This window comes from Helianthus annuus, chromosome 2 (assembly GCF_002127325.2).
Source record: "Helianthus annuus cultivar XRQ/B chromosome 2, HanXRQr2.0-SUNRISE, whole genome shotgun sequence".
In the NCBI taxonomy this organism is placed as follows: Eukaryota; Viridiplantae; Streptophyta; class Magnoliopsida; order Asterales; family Asteraceae; genus Helianthus; species Helianthus annuus.
The window spans coordinates 120033883-120052358 of NC_035434.2; the positions used below are offsets into that span (position 1 = coordinate 120033883).

Below are 18476 nucleotides of genomic sequence, written 5' to 3' on the forward strand. Positions count from 1 at the left end.
ATTGCATACGTTACGTTCGTGTCATTAACGTCATTAGACAGCGATGTAAAGTAGTAAAAGTAATTTAGACATCAACGTGGTTAGGCATAGATGAAAAAAAAATATAATAACGTATCACACGTTACAGTTACAATGTAAAGTCGTAAAAGTAATTTAAATAAAATTAAGAGTCAAGTTATTAAGTAGAAAATGTTGGCGGTCATATTTGTCAGTTACCAAAAGTTATAAGTAAATGCGTAACTTATTAAAGATGAGGGTTAATAGTGTTTCATGTCAAAAGTTTGAGGGTGTGACCTGCACGTTGCGGCAGTTATGAACTCGATTGTTTTCGGTGTTCGGTGTTTATTTGATTTTCGTTAGATTGTTAAAGGAGAACAACGTTTTAAAAATTATCAAAAAAATGTTTAGTTGATTTTAACTAAAGGTAAATTGTTTTAAAAAAGAGAGAAAACAAAAGAAAAAGTTAAAATATATATTACAGGAAAAGATATGTTTGTAAAATAGAAAATTAAAAAGTTTTTGTTTTACAGGAAAAGAAACGTTTGCACAAAAAGAAAATTAAAAAGTTTTTGTTTATGGAGACTGAATTGTATTCTTATACTAAGAGAAAAAAGGAAAAGAAATTGTGTGGAAGGATAAGAAAAAAAAAGAAATGCAGTTGAAGGAAACTATTTAAAAAGTCAATAGGGGAGAATGGAACTCAGGTGGAACTCTTGCAGACCACATGCCTTAACCACTTGTTCCAACTATCTATTTATTTACATCTTTGCTTTCAAATACTATAAATAAAAAATGTCGGTGGCTTTTGATTTGAAAGCCTTTGTCTTTAATATAATATAAATTAAATAAAATAGTAATCGTATAATGTATTTTTGTTTTATGGTTATTTTTTTAAGTAAATAGTAAAATAACACCTTGAATGCAACTGTATGCAAAATGTGATGATTTGTTTTAAACATAAAACGTGACACATGTTTAAGTTAAAAATATTTTATTTCTAAGCACGAAATGCGTGATCTGTTTTAAAGTTAGAACCCCTCCAATAATTTTCATATTTAAAAATTAAAATATCTTTGTAAAATATCATTGACCTTTTTTGTACATTTAGCCTGGCACACTATAATTTCTCAGCAGTATGTCCATGCATCTATATATACGCATCAAACCTCTAAACAACATTGCTAGTAAACATTTAAAGAATAATATTGATCTCTCGGCCGGCAATGGTCAAGATGAATCGCTACTTGATCACTCTATTTACTCTCTCAATAATTGCAGTAGTCAACCACGGTGAACTGGCTGAGGATATCATCCGTTTGCCATCGGAAAAACTTGACTTCTCGGATGATGACTCCATTGGGACCAGATGGGCCATCTTGATCGCGGGTTCTAATGGTTACGAGAACTACAGGCATCAGGTGATCATTACTAAAACCCAAGTTAAATGCTTGTTTTGATATTTATGAATAATTTATCATCATTGTTTCATGTTTGTTGTTGATTAGATATTTTAAAGTTTATGAATTAGTTTTCTGATTATATTAACGAATACGGATCTAGGATGATACTAAATTCATCAAGACTAGTAGCATCCGCAACGCTAGAAACATAAAATTAACAGCCACAAACCCCTCATGTTTAATTATCTCTGACGAATACCCTTTTAAATGGCCATAAAACAATTCTACTCATCCTTTAAACACTCCTTTTTACGTCCATTTTCAAAATACTTTTTACAAAAGAAAATTATCAGAGGGAAGGGTTCAAGCAAAAACTCCTTTTTATTGTGAGAACTCGAAAACTGTTAAAAATGCTTAAAAACACACCAATTTTTTTAACATTTTTTGATTGTAAATCTAGCATTTAAAAAAAAAAATCCTAAACCCCCCACACCCACCCTCCAAAAACCTAAACCCACCCTCGGCCCTCCCCAAAAAAAAAAACCTAAAAAATAAACTCGAAACGTAAACCCTCCAAACTACGATACGAGTCCATTGATGTAAAACTTACCTCAAAACGGTGCTCCAAACGATGAAAACCGCGCTTCAATTCGGGTGTTTAAATTTCCAATTAACAAAAATCAAGTCATTTGAAGCACCATTTCGAGGTAAGTTTTACATGAATGGACTTGTATCATCGTTCTTATCAAAAACCCTAAAAAATTTGTTTGTAATTTGGAAAAAAACTTAACTCCGTTAAGTTTTTTTTTTAACGGGGAGACCGGTGTAGGAAAAATAGGCGAAAGGTGAGACTAGTGGGAAGAATATTTAAAGATGGGACTGTCAATGGCCGATAACCTCTAGTTGAGATTATTACATGCTAATTCCTCTTAAAATATTGGTTGTACATAGAGATCCCAATCACCTCGTCACCGTTTGCATTCGGACACATTCATCGATATCTAAACAAATTTTGAAATTTAAAATCACTTTAAAGGATTAGCAAAATCTATATAGATATATTTTTATTTAGATGTTCAGTAAGTATATAGTTATAATCACATAAAACAATATATAAATATAGGGGCAAATCCTGTATAAAGGGGAAAAACTTGTTGATTGAAGAGACCACACCGAACCAAAAGATATTGTTTGGATTAAATTGAGAGTCATATTGGAACTATCAGAATGAACTATTTAATTGGTATTGTTCAAAGAGATTAAACTCAATTTTGACAATAATAGAATTTTGATTTTTGAGAATAATGAAATACGTATGAATTGATTTTTGAGAATCGACTTGTGTGTGTCTTTCTTGTGGTTTTTTAGAATATCTTTAGATCCCAAAGAACTCGGATCAGTCATACTCCCCATAACCAACATCTAATATTAAAACTGAGTTAAATGTTTGGTTGGTCTATGTGGTTTGCAGATACTGCATACTTGGTCCCAAGGCTTTATAATTACAGAGTTGGTCCCACTTATTTTAATTTTTGCACTCATGTGATCCTTATCATCAACTCGTGTTAAATTTCTAGTTAAGTCTGTGTGAAATTACTAGATTGACACTAAGCAATTAAAAAATACCCACTTGGACCGACTCCAACCAAACCTTTGTTGTTTCCCGGAAGTTTCACCCGAAAATCCTTTTTGAAGTGTCCCACTTTGTTGCACCTCCAACATATCTTTTTGGCCTTTTTGTTGTCACCATGATCAAACTTGTGTTTCTTGCCTTTGAACTTCTTATAGTTACCCAATGTCCCTTCATGTTCCACCATATTATTGAAGATTGACCGACGACACTTTTACTCTTATTTTTATCAACTTCTCGAACCCGAAGAGATTCTGCGATCCGAATGTGTCTTCCCAATTTGACCAAAGTCAATTCTTCCTTTTGATGTCTAAGGGTGTCTTTAAAATCTTTCCACAGTGGGACGAAGTTTATCAATGATACTTGAAATGGAAATTGACTCATCCATATACAAATTGTGTTGAGTGAATTGACCCAATATGTGCAATAATTCATTATATTGCTTCATAACCGGTCTATTATCAACCATGTTGTAGGAATTTAAATTACTTACCAGAAATCTTTTGTTAGATGCATCCTTTGCCATATACTTGGATTCAAGAGAATCATGTTGTAGGAATTTAAATTACTTACCAGAAATCTTTTGTTAGATGCATCCTTTGCCATATACTTGGATTCAAGAGAATCTCAAATATCCTTGGCAGACACTGCATACTGGTACAAATCAAACAACTCATCACATTCCATTCAATATATACTGGTATCAAACAACTCATCACATTCCATTCAATATATGCCCTCTACATATATAATCATCATTTTCCCACTTCAACCTTTTCCTCTGTTGATCCAGGATTTCGTTTTTCCCTTCTTCAAGCATCAGTGTACTTAGAACGTCAGTGTGGTTAACAGGAAGTGCATCTTCTTTCTCCAGCGCTTAAAAGCTTGCCCTTCAAATTTCTCCAACTTCGTAAATTTGCTTATCATGTCGTTTGCATATTCACCAGTAGTCATGTCAAATAGTTCGTTCTTTGTTGGTTGATTGAAGAGACCACAGTGAATCAAAAGATGTTGCTTGGATTAAACTGAGAGTCGTATAAGAACTATTAGAACGAACTATTTGATCGATATTGTCAAAAGTTCAAACAGATTAAACTCAATTTTAACAAAAACAGGATTGTGATTTTTGAGAATAATGAAATACCATATCAATTGATTTTTGTGAATAAACCCGTGTGTGTCTTTCTTGCGGTTTTTGAAAATATCCTCAAATCTCAAAACTCTTGGATCAGTTATACTCCCCATACATCTAATATTAAAATTAGAGGGAATTGATTTTTTTCAAATTAAATGGAGATCACAGTCTCAAAAAATAATGTTAAAATAGGGAGATGGTTAATCATGCATCATGTGGTAATATTGATAGCCGAAAGACAAGGAAAGACATGCACTAATTGGTCTTTGTCTTAATTGTCGAGTGTTATGTGCCTTATGTCCACGGCTTGATGCAAAACTACCATCGAGCTGGCGGTCTCACTGGAAGCAGTCTTTCTATTCCTACGGGGTAAAGGTAAGGCTGTCTACATCTACCTTCCTCGGACCGTACCTTACGGGATAGAGGTAAGGTTGTCTACATCTTACCCTCCTTGGACCATACCTTAACTTTGCTATTGGTGGGATTTACCGAGGATTATGATGATGAAGAATCTCAAAAAATTAAGGAATTGATCTTTTCAAATTAAATGGAGATCACAGTATCACATTCACACCTGATGTGAATGGCCGGGCAATGGCCTAGGCCCATTATAAATAACTTAGGGTATGTTTGGCTAAGCTTTTCCAACCAACTTATTGGCTTATTGAGTTATCAAAAAGCCAATAAGCAGTTTTTAGTATTTGGCAAATGGAAAAGTGTTTTTTAAAATGACTTTTTGATATGAAGGAAAAGGAGTTTTTGAAAAGTTAAGAGATTGTGACTTCTTGATCAGCTTATAGCTTTTCAAACAACAAATTACCAATATACCCCTTATTTTTTAACATCCCTTATGAAAGAATGCCTCTTTTAGTCATTTTACATCAATAAGCTAAGCCAAACACTTTTAAAAAAAACAACTTATTGACTTATTGGCTTTTTCCACCCCATAAGCTAATCCAAACACTTTTTTTAAAAACTCCTTTTCAAAAAGTCCTTTTCCCAAAAGTACTTTTCTCATAAATCCTTTTTGACTTAAATAAGCTTAGCCAAACATGCCCTTAATATTATACTTCAATTAAGCCCAATATCAATAAAGAAATTAACTAGGCCCAGACCTGATTCCACACCCAAATTCGTTACGATAATCGAGTCCGCTATTCTTTCATCACCTAACTCAATTAAGTTATAACGAAAATGTTTATTCAACGAGTTAATTCAATATTACCTAAGAAGTCAATAATCACTAAAATTACCAACAGAATGAAAGAAGCTAGGGTCATAATTGTGCATTCGTAATCATGTATCAAATGTGTCACATAATTACATAATGGATCATCCGGCCACATTGGTGTTCTAGCTTGTCCATTCATATCCGTAGGAGATCCTCTTAGAGACTTCGTTTTGAATATGAATGATTAATTTTATTTTGACTTTTTAAAAATTATCACTAAATATTAAAAATTAGATATATCACTAATACAAGGCAGGAATAAACAAACAATGGAGTAGTAAATGAAAATATGAACGGAAAAATTAAAAAAAAATGTTGAAATAGGGTCCCACAAGCCGGTCGTATTTATTGGTTGGCAGGTTCATATGGAGGCGGTTTAAATAGGTTCGACCAGCCGGTTATGTAACCGGTCTCTGGTCTAACTGTCTAGTCTGGTCCGGTTATGAGAAGTGTACTTGATAGATGTTACGACGAGAAGACTTACAAAAGGTAGGATGTAAGAAATAAATTATTTGTAACTTGCATGGTAAGATGTTATATTATTTTTAACAAATATTATATACAGGGCCGTCTATGGCCAAGTGCAGAATGGGCCTGTGCACAGGGCCCAAACCAATATATGGCCCAAAAAATTTCTTTTTTTATATATATATTTAAAAAATTATGTATGTTTTTATAAAAAAAATATTAGGCCTGTGTTAAAATGCTACAGGGCCTGTTTATTAAGTTTAAATGGGACTGTGTTAATGAACTAGTCTTGGATCCACCAAGTCCATCAAACTCTCCTTTTGTTGAAATCAGAATCCAGTCTTGGATCCACCAAGTCCATCAAATTCCTCTTTTTGTTTTAGAGAAACAGCCTTAAGAATGGAAGAAATATAATGATAATAAGATTGTGAGTTAACTGGGATTTGTGGGTAGGATAATATAAACTGTAGTTTCAGTCAAAGCGCTTTTACCCAATCAACAAGACAAATAGATTCTTCAGTTGGCCGATATTTCATATTACTCCTTCCTGAAACGATTTCCAGTGCAAGAACCCCAAAACTATTAGGCATGTGTTTAAGTGTTACAGGGCTCGTTTATTAAGTTTAAATGGGCCTGTGTTTAAATGAACTATTGTATGGGTGTGTGCACAAGAAATGAATAAACCCAATTGAAATGGGTCTGCTTTAGTATAACAGTTTAATAGGCTCAGGTTAATAAACAAACATATTTCAAATCAACCCATTAGAGGGTGCTGGGCATTGTGCGACTGTGCGGGAAAAGAAGACCATCAGACGTTGTGTTTGCTGTGACGCTGTTTGACCAGACCAGACAATCATCATCGACGTAAAGGGTTTTGTTTAAGGGCGAAATTGAGGGTTAACCAAGATATCATCATCATCGGTGCAGGAATTTTTTGGAACATCGAATCAAGGGTTTTGCAAATAGGGCCCAAATTTTTATCTCGCACAGGGCCAATTTTTTTTTTTTTTTTCATTTTCGGAGACGGCCTTGATTATATATATATTGTTGACAAGTGATGATGAATAGTAACTTTATTTTTATAGTATTATATAGTTTTTTATTATTTTATTCGGTTAATATATTATAATAGTTTATTATTATATTTACTTTTAATAATATATTTTTTAAAAATATATTTTCTTTACCTTTTTTTAATAATTGATTTTTTTTTCTTTTTTTGAACATATATTAATTTATCGATTAATTTGATACTTTTTAAATAATTTACGTTTATAACTTTTTTCTAAAAAACTTAAGTACGTATTTGTGTTTGATTTCTTTCCCTGTTATTCCGTCATAAGTCTTGTTAAAAAGGAAGTTGTACTCAAAATAAAGTCTTTATTTGGTACGATGATAAACTAAATCTTTCTAATGGTTTGACTTTCTAAACAACATGCTTTATTTTCAAATCACGTTTGTTTTGCATTATCATTTGCTCGGTTTCGCCGCAACACGCGATATAAAAAAACTAGTTATTTATAATTAGTGATTTCATGATTACATATAGCAATTATCCATGGTTTCATCTGTTCTTGACTATGCTAAATTTATTGATATGCCATTCTTTGTTTGCTACAGGCAGATGTATGCCATGCATATCAGATCTTGAAAACGGGTGGTCTCAAGGAGGAACACATTGTTGTTTTCATGTACGATGACATCGCGTATAATCGGTATAATCCCAGACAAGGAATCATTATCAACAGCCCAGAAGGTGTTGATGTGTATCATGGAGTCCCAAAGGTAAACGCTTCATTGTTGAATCTTGAACATTGACTTTAACCAAATCAACAACTTTTTAAATCTTACAAATCACTTGAAACAGGATTACACTGGGGATGATGTGAATGTCGACAACTTTATTGCTGTTTTGCTCGGGGATAAAACTAAAGTCAAAGGTGGAAGCGGGAAGGTTGTGGATAGCGGTCCAAATGACCGCATTTTCATTTACTACTCTGACCATGGTGGTCCTGGTGTGCTTGGTTAGTGACTAACTCCTTTAAAACTGAAATAACTATATTGTTACTTTTATGGTAATTTTGTAAATGTTTTCAGGGATGCCAACAAAACCTTACCTGTATGCAAATGATCTTAATGAGGCCTTGAAACAAAAGCATGCTTCCGGAACATTCAAAAGCTTGGTATTTCTTTATTCGATACAGTGTACTATCGTATGCTATTAGTATAGTGATGTTGATATCGGACTTGATATATCTTATCTCCAGGTGTTTTACCTTGAAGCCTGTGACTCTGGAAGTATATTTGAGGGTCTTCTTCCTCAAGGTTTAAATATTTATGCAACCACAGCCGCTGGCCCAAACGAGGACAGTTGGGGCACTTATTGCCCTGGGAAGTATCCTAGACCGCCCCTCGAGTATGACACATGTATAGGTGACTTGTATAGTGTTGCTTGGATGGAAGATTGGTATGTTAAATTACTATAATACCCTTTAACTAGTTTAGGAAGTTAAAAAAAAAATACTTTATTAATAACAGTCTTCTTTGAACACATCATACTCTTATTCTATTGATTTTTAATTGGTTATATTATATTTCTGCTTACAGTGATGTACACAACCTGCAAACAGAAACTATCAAGCAGCAGTATAAACTGGTAAGAACTACAGATTTTTCTAGTGTTTCTCACGTGTAGATATGGATCGTTCACCTCCATCGTAATTACACAATATATATATTATCGCGTTCACTGTTACAGTTACTTAATTTTTGCAGGTTAAGGAGAGAACCTCAAATAACCACTATTATCGCGGATCCCATGTGATGCAATACGGTGACTTGCCACTTAGCACAGATAGTCTTTACCTGTATATTGGTACAAACCCTGCGAACGAAAATTTCACTTTTAATGAAGAAAACTCCCTATTTCAATCACCGGAAGCTGTTAACCAGCGCGATGCTGATCTGTTACATTTCTGGCATAAGGTTTCTCTAACCGAAACCTTGCTCTTTCCTTCCCTCTTCATTATTCACATCATAAATCACAAAGTTTTCAGCCCATTATAAAATTCAGGATAAAAGATATAACAAAAAAAGTTTGCAGATCGAGCCTACCCGTCTGACCCACACTTCAAGATTGTTTTTTGACCCAATACCCAACCCGCTTGATTGCGTATTGACACCTCTACATTTATCTATTATGTGACAGTACCGGAAGGCTCCAGAAGGTTCTGATATGAAAACCGAAGCTCAGAAAAGGTTTATGGAAGCCATGTCTCATAGAATGCACGTAGACAGCAGTATACAGCTCATTGGCAAGGTTTTGTTTGGATTGGAGAAGGGTGTCGAGGTGATAAACACTGTTCGATCTGCCGGGAAACCTCTAGTTGATGACTGGACCTGCCTTAAAACATTTGTAAGCCTCTAAATCCGCCATTCTCGTTTGGTATAGGATGAAATTTTCTTACATTTCATGCTCATCTATATATAGGTGAGGACGTTTGAGACGCATTGTGGGTCCTTATCACAATACGGCATGAAACACATGCGAGCCATTGCGAATTTGTGCAACGCTGGAGTCACAAACGACCAGATGGCTGCTGCATCATCACAAGCGTGCACCACCTTCCCCTCAAATCCTTGGAGTTCACTTAGCAGCGGTTTCACCGCATAATGTTCTTGATTCTTTGGAGATTAATCGACCCGTATGCTTAAATTCACCACATATCATACATCTGTTGTTAGTCGTCAGCTGTATATAGCTTCATATATTTACATGTACATCATCCTATGTAGCTATATTCAGTTATATATGTACCTACACATGTTTATTAGAAATCAGTTGCAGTGTTTCAATAAGAAAAAAAAGTGACCATGCACCCAAATTGTCTTTAACCATGAGCTTTAAAACTGCAAACAAGCCGAGCGGCTCACGAGCTGCTCAAGATCGGCTCGAGTAAAAACTTGAAACGAGCCAAGCTCTGTAGAGCTTGAGCCTAAATTAAATCTCTTGTAGGTCCGGCTAGTGGAGGATCTAGTCGCCTAATCCTTGTATACAAACACACCCGGTTGTGCGGAATCCAACCGGAGATGCAAACCGAGTTTGAACACGACAAGAACACGAGAAGGAGACCAAGACTCAAAGATTAACACCAATGTATTAATACTTGAAACGGTTACAAATCAATGTTTACAAAATAATCTTTTGCAAACTCTCACTAGAACACTCGGGTATATGTTCTGTCTTGTTCGACCCTTTCCCTCTCTTCAGTGTGTATGTATGTTCTTTTGTCTGTCTGTGTCCACCACCCCTTGTGCACCACCGAAATCACTTCTTATATTTGACCTACATTTGTGCTATTGGTTAAGTGTTCGGCCCAATGGAGATGAAGCCCAAACAATTTGATTGGCCCAAAATTCATGTACATGTACGTACATGAATTCTCAAAAATGAGAATTGTAACATATTAGACAACAAGTGACATCATCATGACATCATCATGATGATGTCATGATGATGTGGCAGCGGGAACCGGCTCGCGGCGCTCCGTGCTTCACGTGTCGAGCTCTGGGACGCACGACGGAGGAATGTCGTGACATTGGGCTTGAGCCGAACCTAACCGGGTCGAACTGAACCGAGTCGAACCGAACCGAGTCAAGTCGCGTCCACATAATATGTATCAACAAACTCCCCCTTGGACGCTACTTGGGAGGTTCATCTTCCATGTCTTCCATGTCGGAGGATATTCAAAGTCTTCACGTCTTGAAAGCAGAGAGTGTATCAACCAACTCCCCGTTTCATGTAGAGAGTGTGTTGACAAACTCCCCCTTAACATAAGCTCCCCCTTGAGTTATGCTCGTGACTGACTTGATCATTAATGCTTGAGATCCTTGTGGTGTTGATGATGGTCAGCGGCAACTCGATCATCTTCATCATTTGAGTGCCTTCATGTCGTGTCTTCATTCCAAAGCTTTGTCATCGACCATGTTCACCTAGCCTTTAGAATCTGCACATGCAAGAAATCTAAACGCGTAATGAGAACAACTGCTTGGAATATAGTTAATCATAAACAAGTGACACACGGATGACCATGTCACCATCAAACACTGTCCGACAGTTTGAAAGTTTTTTTTTTTTTTTAAATTTATCAATTTCAGATTTCAACTTTCAAAACATGCAAATTTCGACCGTTTATGAAGATTTAGTCAATTCGGTTTTCGTTCAGGTTTCAGGCAACGAAGACTCGAGTTCCAACATCGTACGATCGAAAATAAATTGGAAATAAAATCTTTTTGGCTTTTATAAAGTTTATATTAAAACACACCTAAAATCTTTTTGGTATTTTTGACTTTTCTAACTGTAAATACTGAAAGCAGTAAATAAATATATACAGACATTCTTTTTGCGAGTTTCGAGGGTAAGAGAATCATATCAGTGTACGGTCATGCCAAAGTGCTCTTGTTGTTCAGTTAGTTAACATTAAGATAAGCATCCTATAACAATTATCGGTATTGTTGTCCACTTAAGCTCAACTTATCAGATGTAATCATGGCGAGGGGATACGTTAAGGTATGATTTATACTTACCGACCGGTGTTCATCCACATCACGACACATTCCCGTATCAAGGTATGCACGAGGGTTCATCTTACCGGTGAGTATACCGATTATCATCTGTTTGACCGTATATGATGTGAGATTCTCACTTATTTTTGATTTGAAAACAAGCCCTTTGTGATAGAATCACTTATTGATGAGGAACTTGATTTTCATATGCATGAGGGCACAGGTGCAAGTCCGTGAACAGGTCAGTACTTCCGTACAGCAGAGAGACGAACTTGACACCCGGATAAATGTGATATTTTATCACTTATTTGATTTGGACATGTGATTGTTTATCACTTATTGAGGTCGAATGCAGTATGTAATATGTACACGTATGTATAGTATCATGGAAGATCTAGACTTGCGTCCCCATTATTTTTCGGTAAAAGATACAACCATGATACCCAGATGATAAGCAGCATAAAGACCGAATATCTCAGAACCTCGGCAATCTCTCAAACGAAATTTCGGTACTAAGACCATATGCCAATGAATGGTTCCCACCTGGTCTTCAGTCGATTAAGATTTATATCACCCTGCACACTTTAAAATGATTGTGAGCCTACCGATACATCTTATATAGAGCTGCTTATCGTTTTTCATTTAAGGTTTAAAGAGGTTTGGATAGACCACTGATGTACTATCATTTTCTCTTTTGCTCGCCAGGAAACTCATTTTTGTTTTTCTATTGTTTTTGTGTTTTTGAAATTTTTCGATGTTTTTGGATTTTCAGATTTTTGGATTTACTCCCCCTAAAATCAATAAACTAAGATAAATTTAAAACACAAAAATATTTACAAAAATGATTTTCCGATGTTGGTTTTGACTCGTGTTTTACCTCAATGCCGTTTTCCAAAATTAATTTTAATCAGAAATGATTTATCGAATTTTGGAAAAATGAGTTGGCACGTCGGTAAGCGGTGCGGACCATGACAACATTGACAAGTTTCATAGAGAAACAATCACGTGTGAGACGATATTCTAGATCAATGTGTCAGGTCAAAGAGTGCCGTATGAGATGATAATTCATAAAGCAGCTTAAATATCGACAAGCATAGGAGAGATTTAGAAATTCAAAACCGTATCCTGCAACTGTTTCATGCATTGCAAGGAATCTGAGTGCTCTCCCAAACTTGATATCCACCCGGTGTGGACTTCAAGGTCGAATCTGCAGCTACTGAGAAATCTCTTGACAGCAACAAGATCATAAACCTCCGGGTCCGGCTGGTCTTTCATACTGCACCAGCGAAGGTCTTTGACTTTCTCTTTCAGAAATGGTGTGCGGATGTTCAATCCATGCCCAGGCTTCTGCACACATTTCCTTGTATTCTTTCCTGAAGACCCGATCAAAAACCATAACAACCAACTTTTGGCATGTTCTTCATTTGGTCGAATTTTGCAACTTCATACAACCACATTCTTTCACCAACATCTCCTTCTTCTTTTCTTTTTCTTTCCTCTCTCTCCATCAATGGCAACAATATTCTCCTAGATATATCAATATTTCGGATCCTTATGTCGCCAATCTTGTGCATGGACGCTCCACTATCAACAATCCTAAAACTATCAATAGTTCCTCCTGGAACATCCTGCACACTCATTCAGAGATTAGTTGGAGAGGGGGACCCAAGCCTTCACAGACTTGGGTCGTCCGTCATCATCGAGAATTGTAACATCCATTTCCCGATGATTCGGAATTGATGCAGCTCCCCCTGAAACAGTTACCGGTTTTGGTATCCAAATCTCTTTCTGTTTTTTCATGTTTAACATCTGATTTAATAGATTTTGTTTGGATAACCTCCGGTTTCAAAGCCTTTTCAACTTCTTTTCTTTGTTTCTTTTTCTGTTTCTTTTCTCGTTGTTTAACAAGACGAGGGTCCTGTTTTGGTGAAACAGATCTTTTATGGTAAATGTTACCATGGGGTGCATCAATTTTTGACTTTCTCTTGGTGAGATATGGACAATTCTTACTGATGTGTCCATACTCACAGCATTCAAAGCATGATCTCCGCTCAACAAACCTCGGAGTATCATAATTGTAATAGCTGGATGATGAACTTCGTGATCTTGAGGTACTTGGTCCTACATCACAACCGTTTGTGTGTTGTGTATAGTTGTTTTGACTGTTTCTTTTCAAAATTTTACTTTGTTTAACAAAATCCTTATTGGATTTGCTTTTGAAAGTATCAATTTTATCAGTTCCTCTTGATTTCACGAAGTTTATCTTCCGATCCTTTTTCTTGTTTTCGCCCTGTTTGCCTTTTCTATTCTCTTGGGCGGCATGATTTTGTTCACGGGGATCATCAACCTTTGCTTTCAACTTATGAAGATATGGACAATTTCGAATTATATGTCCAATTGTACCACATTCAAAACACATTCTCCGCTCTACAAACCTCGGAGAAACGTGTTGATGACCAGACGAAGAACCAGATACTGAACTTTGTGATCTAGATGTGCTTGGACCTAAGTCACATCCATTGGTGTGTTGGGTATAATTGTTCTGATCATTTCGTTTTAAAATTCTAACTTGTTTTACAAAATCAATGTTAGATTTATTTTGAAATGTTTCAAGTTTGTCCGTACCCTTTGATCCAACAAAGTTCACTTTCTGTTCTCTTTTCTTAGCTGGAGCTCTTTTGTTTTGCACCCTTTGAACCTTAGGTTGCTCAACCTTAGATTGTTGAATTTTAGGTTGTGCAGCCTTAGGTTGAGGAGCCTTAGACTGCTCAACTTTAGGTTGTTGAACCCTTGGTTGTTCAGTCTTAGGCTGCTGAGCCTTTGGTGCTTGAGCATTCTTGTTTTGAGCCCTCTTTTCTTGTACCTGGCCCTTACCCTTTCCAGAATTCACTTGTTGTTTTCGCTCAACTGGCAGTTTTTGGTTTCCGTATTGTTTTCTAATTAGCTCACACGGAATTGGTTCACATTGAGTGACCGTCACTTTGTTACCTTTGTTTCCCAAAAACTTATCAGTTCGTCCTTCAAAAATTTTCTCAATTAAATCTTGATTTACATTTTTGATTGAAAAATCTTTGTCAGAGTAGATCTTGCTATCTCCTTTGAGCGTATACAACAAGTTATTCCCTTCAGGGCTAACTACAAGGGATTCCATTGCCTTTGACTTTTCAGTCTTACTCGGTTTCACTGGTGGATCACACAGAATGTGATTCTCGATAGGAATATCTGTTGTAACCGAGTCAGACTGTTGCTTCACAATTTCTTCAGATTCATCGTCCGAAGAATCAGCATCCTCAATAATGGGAGGACTCTGTTCCTTAACACACGATGTATCTGTCACGTTCTCAGATTCTGATTGCCCCGAGGATGATGTACCAGTTGTGAACCCGAGGCCTGCTGCAAAGTCATCTGGACCGAGTGGCACAGTAGGTTCAAAACGGGGCATATCCTCGTCATTAGGCAATTTGGAATAATTGTGATTCATTGGGGGAGGACATGATTTGTAACCAATACATTTGGTATCCCCCTTTTTCCTTTGAACATCAATGATGTGATCCAATACAAAGCGGGAATTGGAATAGCTTTCCAATTTCTGCTTGATTGTCTCACATTCACATCGAGCTGTTGCTAACTCTACCATTTGTTTTTCAATTGTGTCAATAAGATTATTATTAGCATGTTGTTTCCGCAAAACAGCCTTTTGTAATTCAGAAACATCATATTTTAATGACGCAATTGTTTCTTTAAATTCCTTTTCATTTCTGGTTAAAAATAAATTAGCTTCGGTTGCTTTAGAAAGGTCCACAATCAATTCTTGATTGTGTTTCTGTGTGATTTCAAACAAACTCTCCTTTTCTGCATATTCTAAACACTTAGCACATTCAACAACAGCAGAAATAGAATCAGGTTTAGAATCACATACCTGACTGGAATCACTCTCAGGTGTTGGCCTTTCTGCATCAGAATTAATAACCTCCCTTGATGATTCACATTTAGATCCATCCTCGCTCGAACTTGAACTTGAAGTTGTATCACCCTCAACTGAAGTTGAGACATCTTCATCTGAACTTCTGTCATGTTCAGAACTGTCATCATTTCCCGAGGATTCACCATTGCTTGCATCTTTGACAATTTCAGCATACAACGCCGATTTTGTCTGACTACTGTTCTTTGGATCAAGAGATGATGGTTCTACAGTAGAACGATGGTGTTGTAAACCAAATGGGGGTAATGGATTTCCATACAAGTCTGTGGTTGGAGCCGGCTTTACAAGAGCTTGTATTGGATTGTCAAACCAATCTGTTGTTATTTTCGGTTCACTTTGCCTTTGATTGGTAACTGATGCCCACTGATTTGCAGATATCATGGCAGCTGAAGGTGGGGCAATAGCCTGCATCCAAGCAGTCTTGAAATCTGTTGCAGATTGAGAAGCAGATGATTGCGTATCAGATGATTGCGGAGCCAAGGATGTTGTAGTCCACGCGGATGGATCCCATTGACTGTCTGGAGCTGGAGTTCCCCACCAACTCTGATTCATCTTTGATAAGAAAACTAAATTCTATATCAAATCGACGAAGGATCAAATTATCGAAGGATCAACCGAAAGATCACACGAAAGACAAACACCAAACCGGTCTCGAAAGATGATCTTTCGTAAGTTGATTTTCTAAACGTGGGACGGTGCCTTGGGCAGTGAACCTAAACAACCAACAACAAATATCTTTCAATATATCTGATTAGTTAAAGTGGGCGGTGCAAATGATGACCCTTTGAAATTTTAGATCACAACAATTACTGTTGAACACGAACAATAATTGGTCACTTGGCGGTGAACACGAACAACAATTACTGATTTGGTCCTTTAGGCGGTGAACACAAACAATAACCAACAAAAAGTCTTTGTTTTCTTGGGCAGTGAGTACCAACAACAAACAAGAATTATTTGTTTTCTTGTGGGCGGTGCCTTAGCCCGTGAACCCAACAACAACCGACCAAATTTATTTGGTGTCTTGGGCGGTGCACTCAATGATACTTAATTTAAGCACATGGAGGTCCCTCTTCGTATTAATTGGTCACTTGGGGCGGTGCCTTGGGCCGAGAACCCAGACAACAAACAACCAAAAGTTAGTGGACTATTAGGGCGGTGCACAACACTCAAACAGAAAGTGGGCTTTTGAAAATTATTTAGTTTCTTGTGGGAGGCGGTGCCTTGGGCCGTGAATACAAACAAACAATCAACAAAATTAATTTGTTATCTTGGGTCGGTGCCTTGGGCCGTGATCCTTGGCAGTGAACATAATCAACAAAACAACAAAGCTTATTGGACACTTTGTTGGTGCCTTGGGCGGTGATCACCAACCAACAAACAACAAAATTATTTGTTACTTCAAGGCGGTGCACAACAACCAACAGATGTCTTTCAAATATATCTTTCGAAGCAAACAGGTCAACAACAACTTTGAGAGACACTGTTGAGATGACCCTTCGAATTGTTGCTTGATCTTTCGACAAACAAAAATGACCCTTCGAATTTTAGCTTGATCCTTCGAAAAACAAAACAATGACCCTTCGAAGTTGTTTAACTGTGAAGACGACCCTTCGAACAAATAGATGATCTATCGATTCTGTTGTGATGACCTTTCAAAATCAGGTTTGACCTTTCGAATCAGTTGACTGGAAAAGATGATCCTTCGAAATACTATTTTGATCTATCGAGGTTCTTAGATGATCCTTCGAATGATGAACTTTATCTTTCGAAATATGAAGATGATAAGATCATCAAGAACACAGCGACTGTTAGTTTTCCAGATCTGACGAAAACTAACCCAAGACTTGAACAAAAACCCGGTTTTAAACAAGGAAAAGAGCCACGGCTCTGATACCATTGTAGGTCCGGCTAGTGGAGGATCTAGTCGCCTAATCCTTGTATACAAACACACCCGGTTGTGCGGAATCCAACCGGAGATGCAAACCGAGTTTGAACACGACAAGAACACGAGAAGGAGACCAAGACTCAAAGATTAACACCAATGTATTAATACTTGAAACGGTTACAAATCAATGTTTACAAAATAATCTTTTGCAAACTCTCACTAGAACACTCGGGTATATGTTCTGTCTTGTTCGACCCTTTCCCTCTCTTCAGTGTGTATGTATGTTCTTTTGTCTGTCTGTGTCCACCACCCCTTGTGCACCACCGAAATCACTTCTTATATTTGACCTACATTTGTGCTATTGGTTAAGTGTTCGGCCCAATGGAGATGAAGCCCAAACAATTTGATTGGCCCAAAATTCATGTACATGTACGTACATGAATTCTCAAAAATGAGAATTGTAACATATTAGACAACAAGTGACATCATCATGACATCATCATGATGATGTCATGATGATGTGGCAGCGGGAACCGGCTCGCGGCGCTCCGTGCTTCACGTGTCGAGCTCTGGGACGCACGACGGAGGAATGTCGTGACATTGGGCTTGAGCCGAACCTAACCGGGTCGAACTGAACCGAGTCGAACCGAACCGAGTCAAGTCGCGTCCACATAATATGTATCAACATCTCATTTATTATCGATCCCAAGCTCGATCTGGGGCATGTGAAGCTCGTGAGCCTTAGTGTCATTTACCTCTTATTTAAAGTTTTTTAGTAAACGAGCCGAGCTTATTTTAACTTGTTATACAAGCCGAGCCCTAACCTAAAAATTAGCTTGTTAAGTAAACGAGCCGAGCCCAAGCTTCACTTATGGAGCTCGAGAGCCTAAACGAGACTACTATTTATATTATTTTTATTTAATATACTAACTAAGATAATAAACGAGCTGAGCTTGAGATTTGAAAACAAAGCTCGAACCGAGCCGAGCTCGAGCTCTCATAAGTTATTCGAGCTCAAGCCTGGTTGAGCTCGGGCTCAGCTCGGCTCGTTTGCACCCCTAGTAGGGTACTCAAAAATTAAAAAGTTTCCCTTTTATTTAATGATACACCTGAAACCGAAAAATTAACAACCAAAATTGTAAACAATCTTTGAGACTAACTTGGAGAATTTAAAAAA

The 18476-nt window shown here is 36.9% G+C and overlaps 1 protein-coding gene across 1 annotated transcript; it reads left to right on the forward strand.

Moving 5' to 3' along the window:
• Positions 1 to 1175: 1175 nt before the first annotated feature.
• On the forward strand, positions 1176 to 9742 carry LOC110921684 (vacuolar-processing enzyme gamma-isozyme). Its single transcript, XM_022166040.2, has 9 exons — positions 1176 to 1418; positions 7485 to 7649; positions 7732 to 7888; positions 7962 to 8047; positions 8132 to 8331; positions 8472 to 8520; positions 8640 to 8849; positions 9073 to 9279; positions 9355 to 9742. The coding sequence occupies exons 1-9, from the start codon at positions 1224 to 1226 to the stop codon at positions 9535 to 9537; spliced, it is 1452 nt and encodes a 483-aa protein (XP_022021732.1). The 5' UTR covers positions 1176 to 1223; the 3' UTR covers positions 9538 to 9742.
• The last annotated feature ends 8734 nt before the right edge of the window (positions 9743 to 18476 follow it).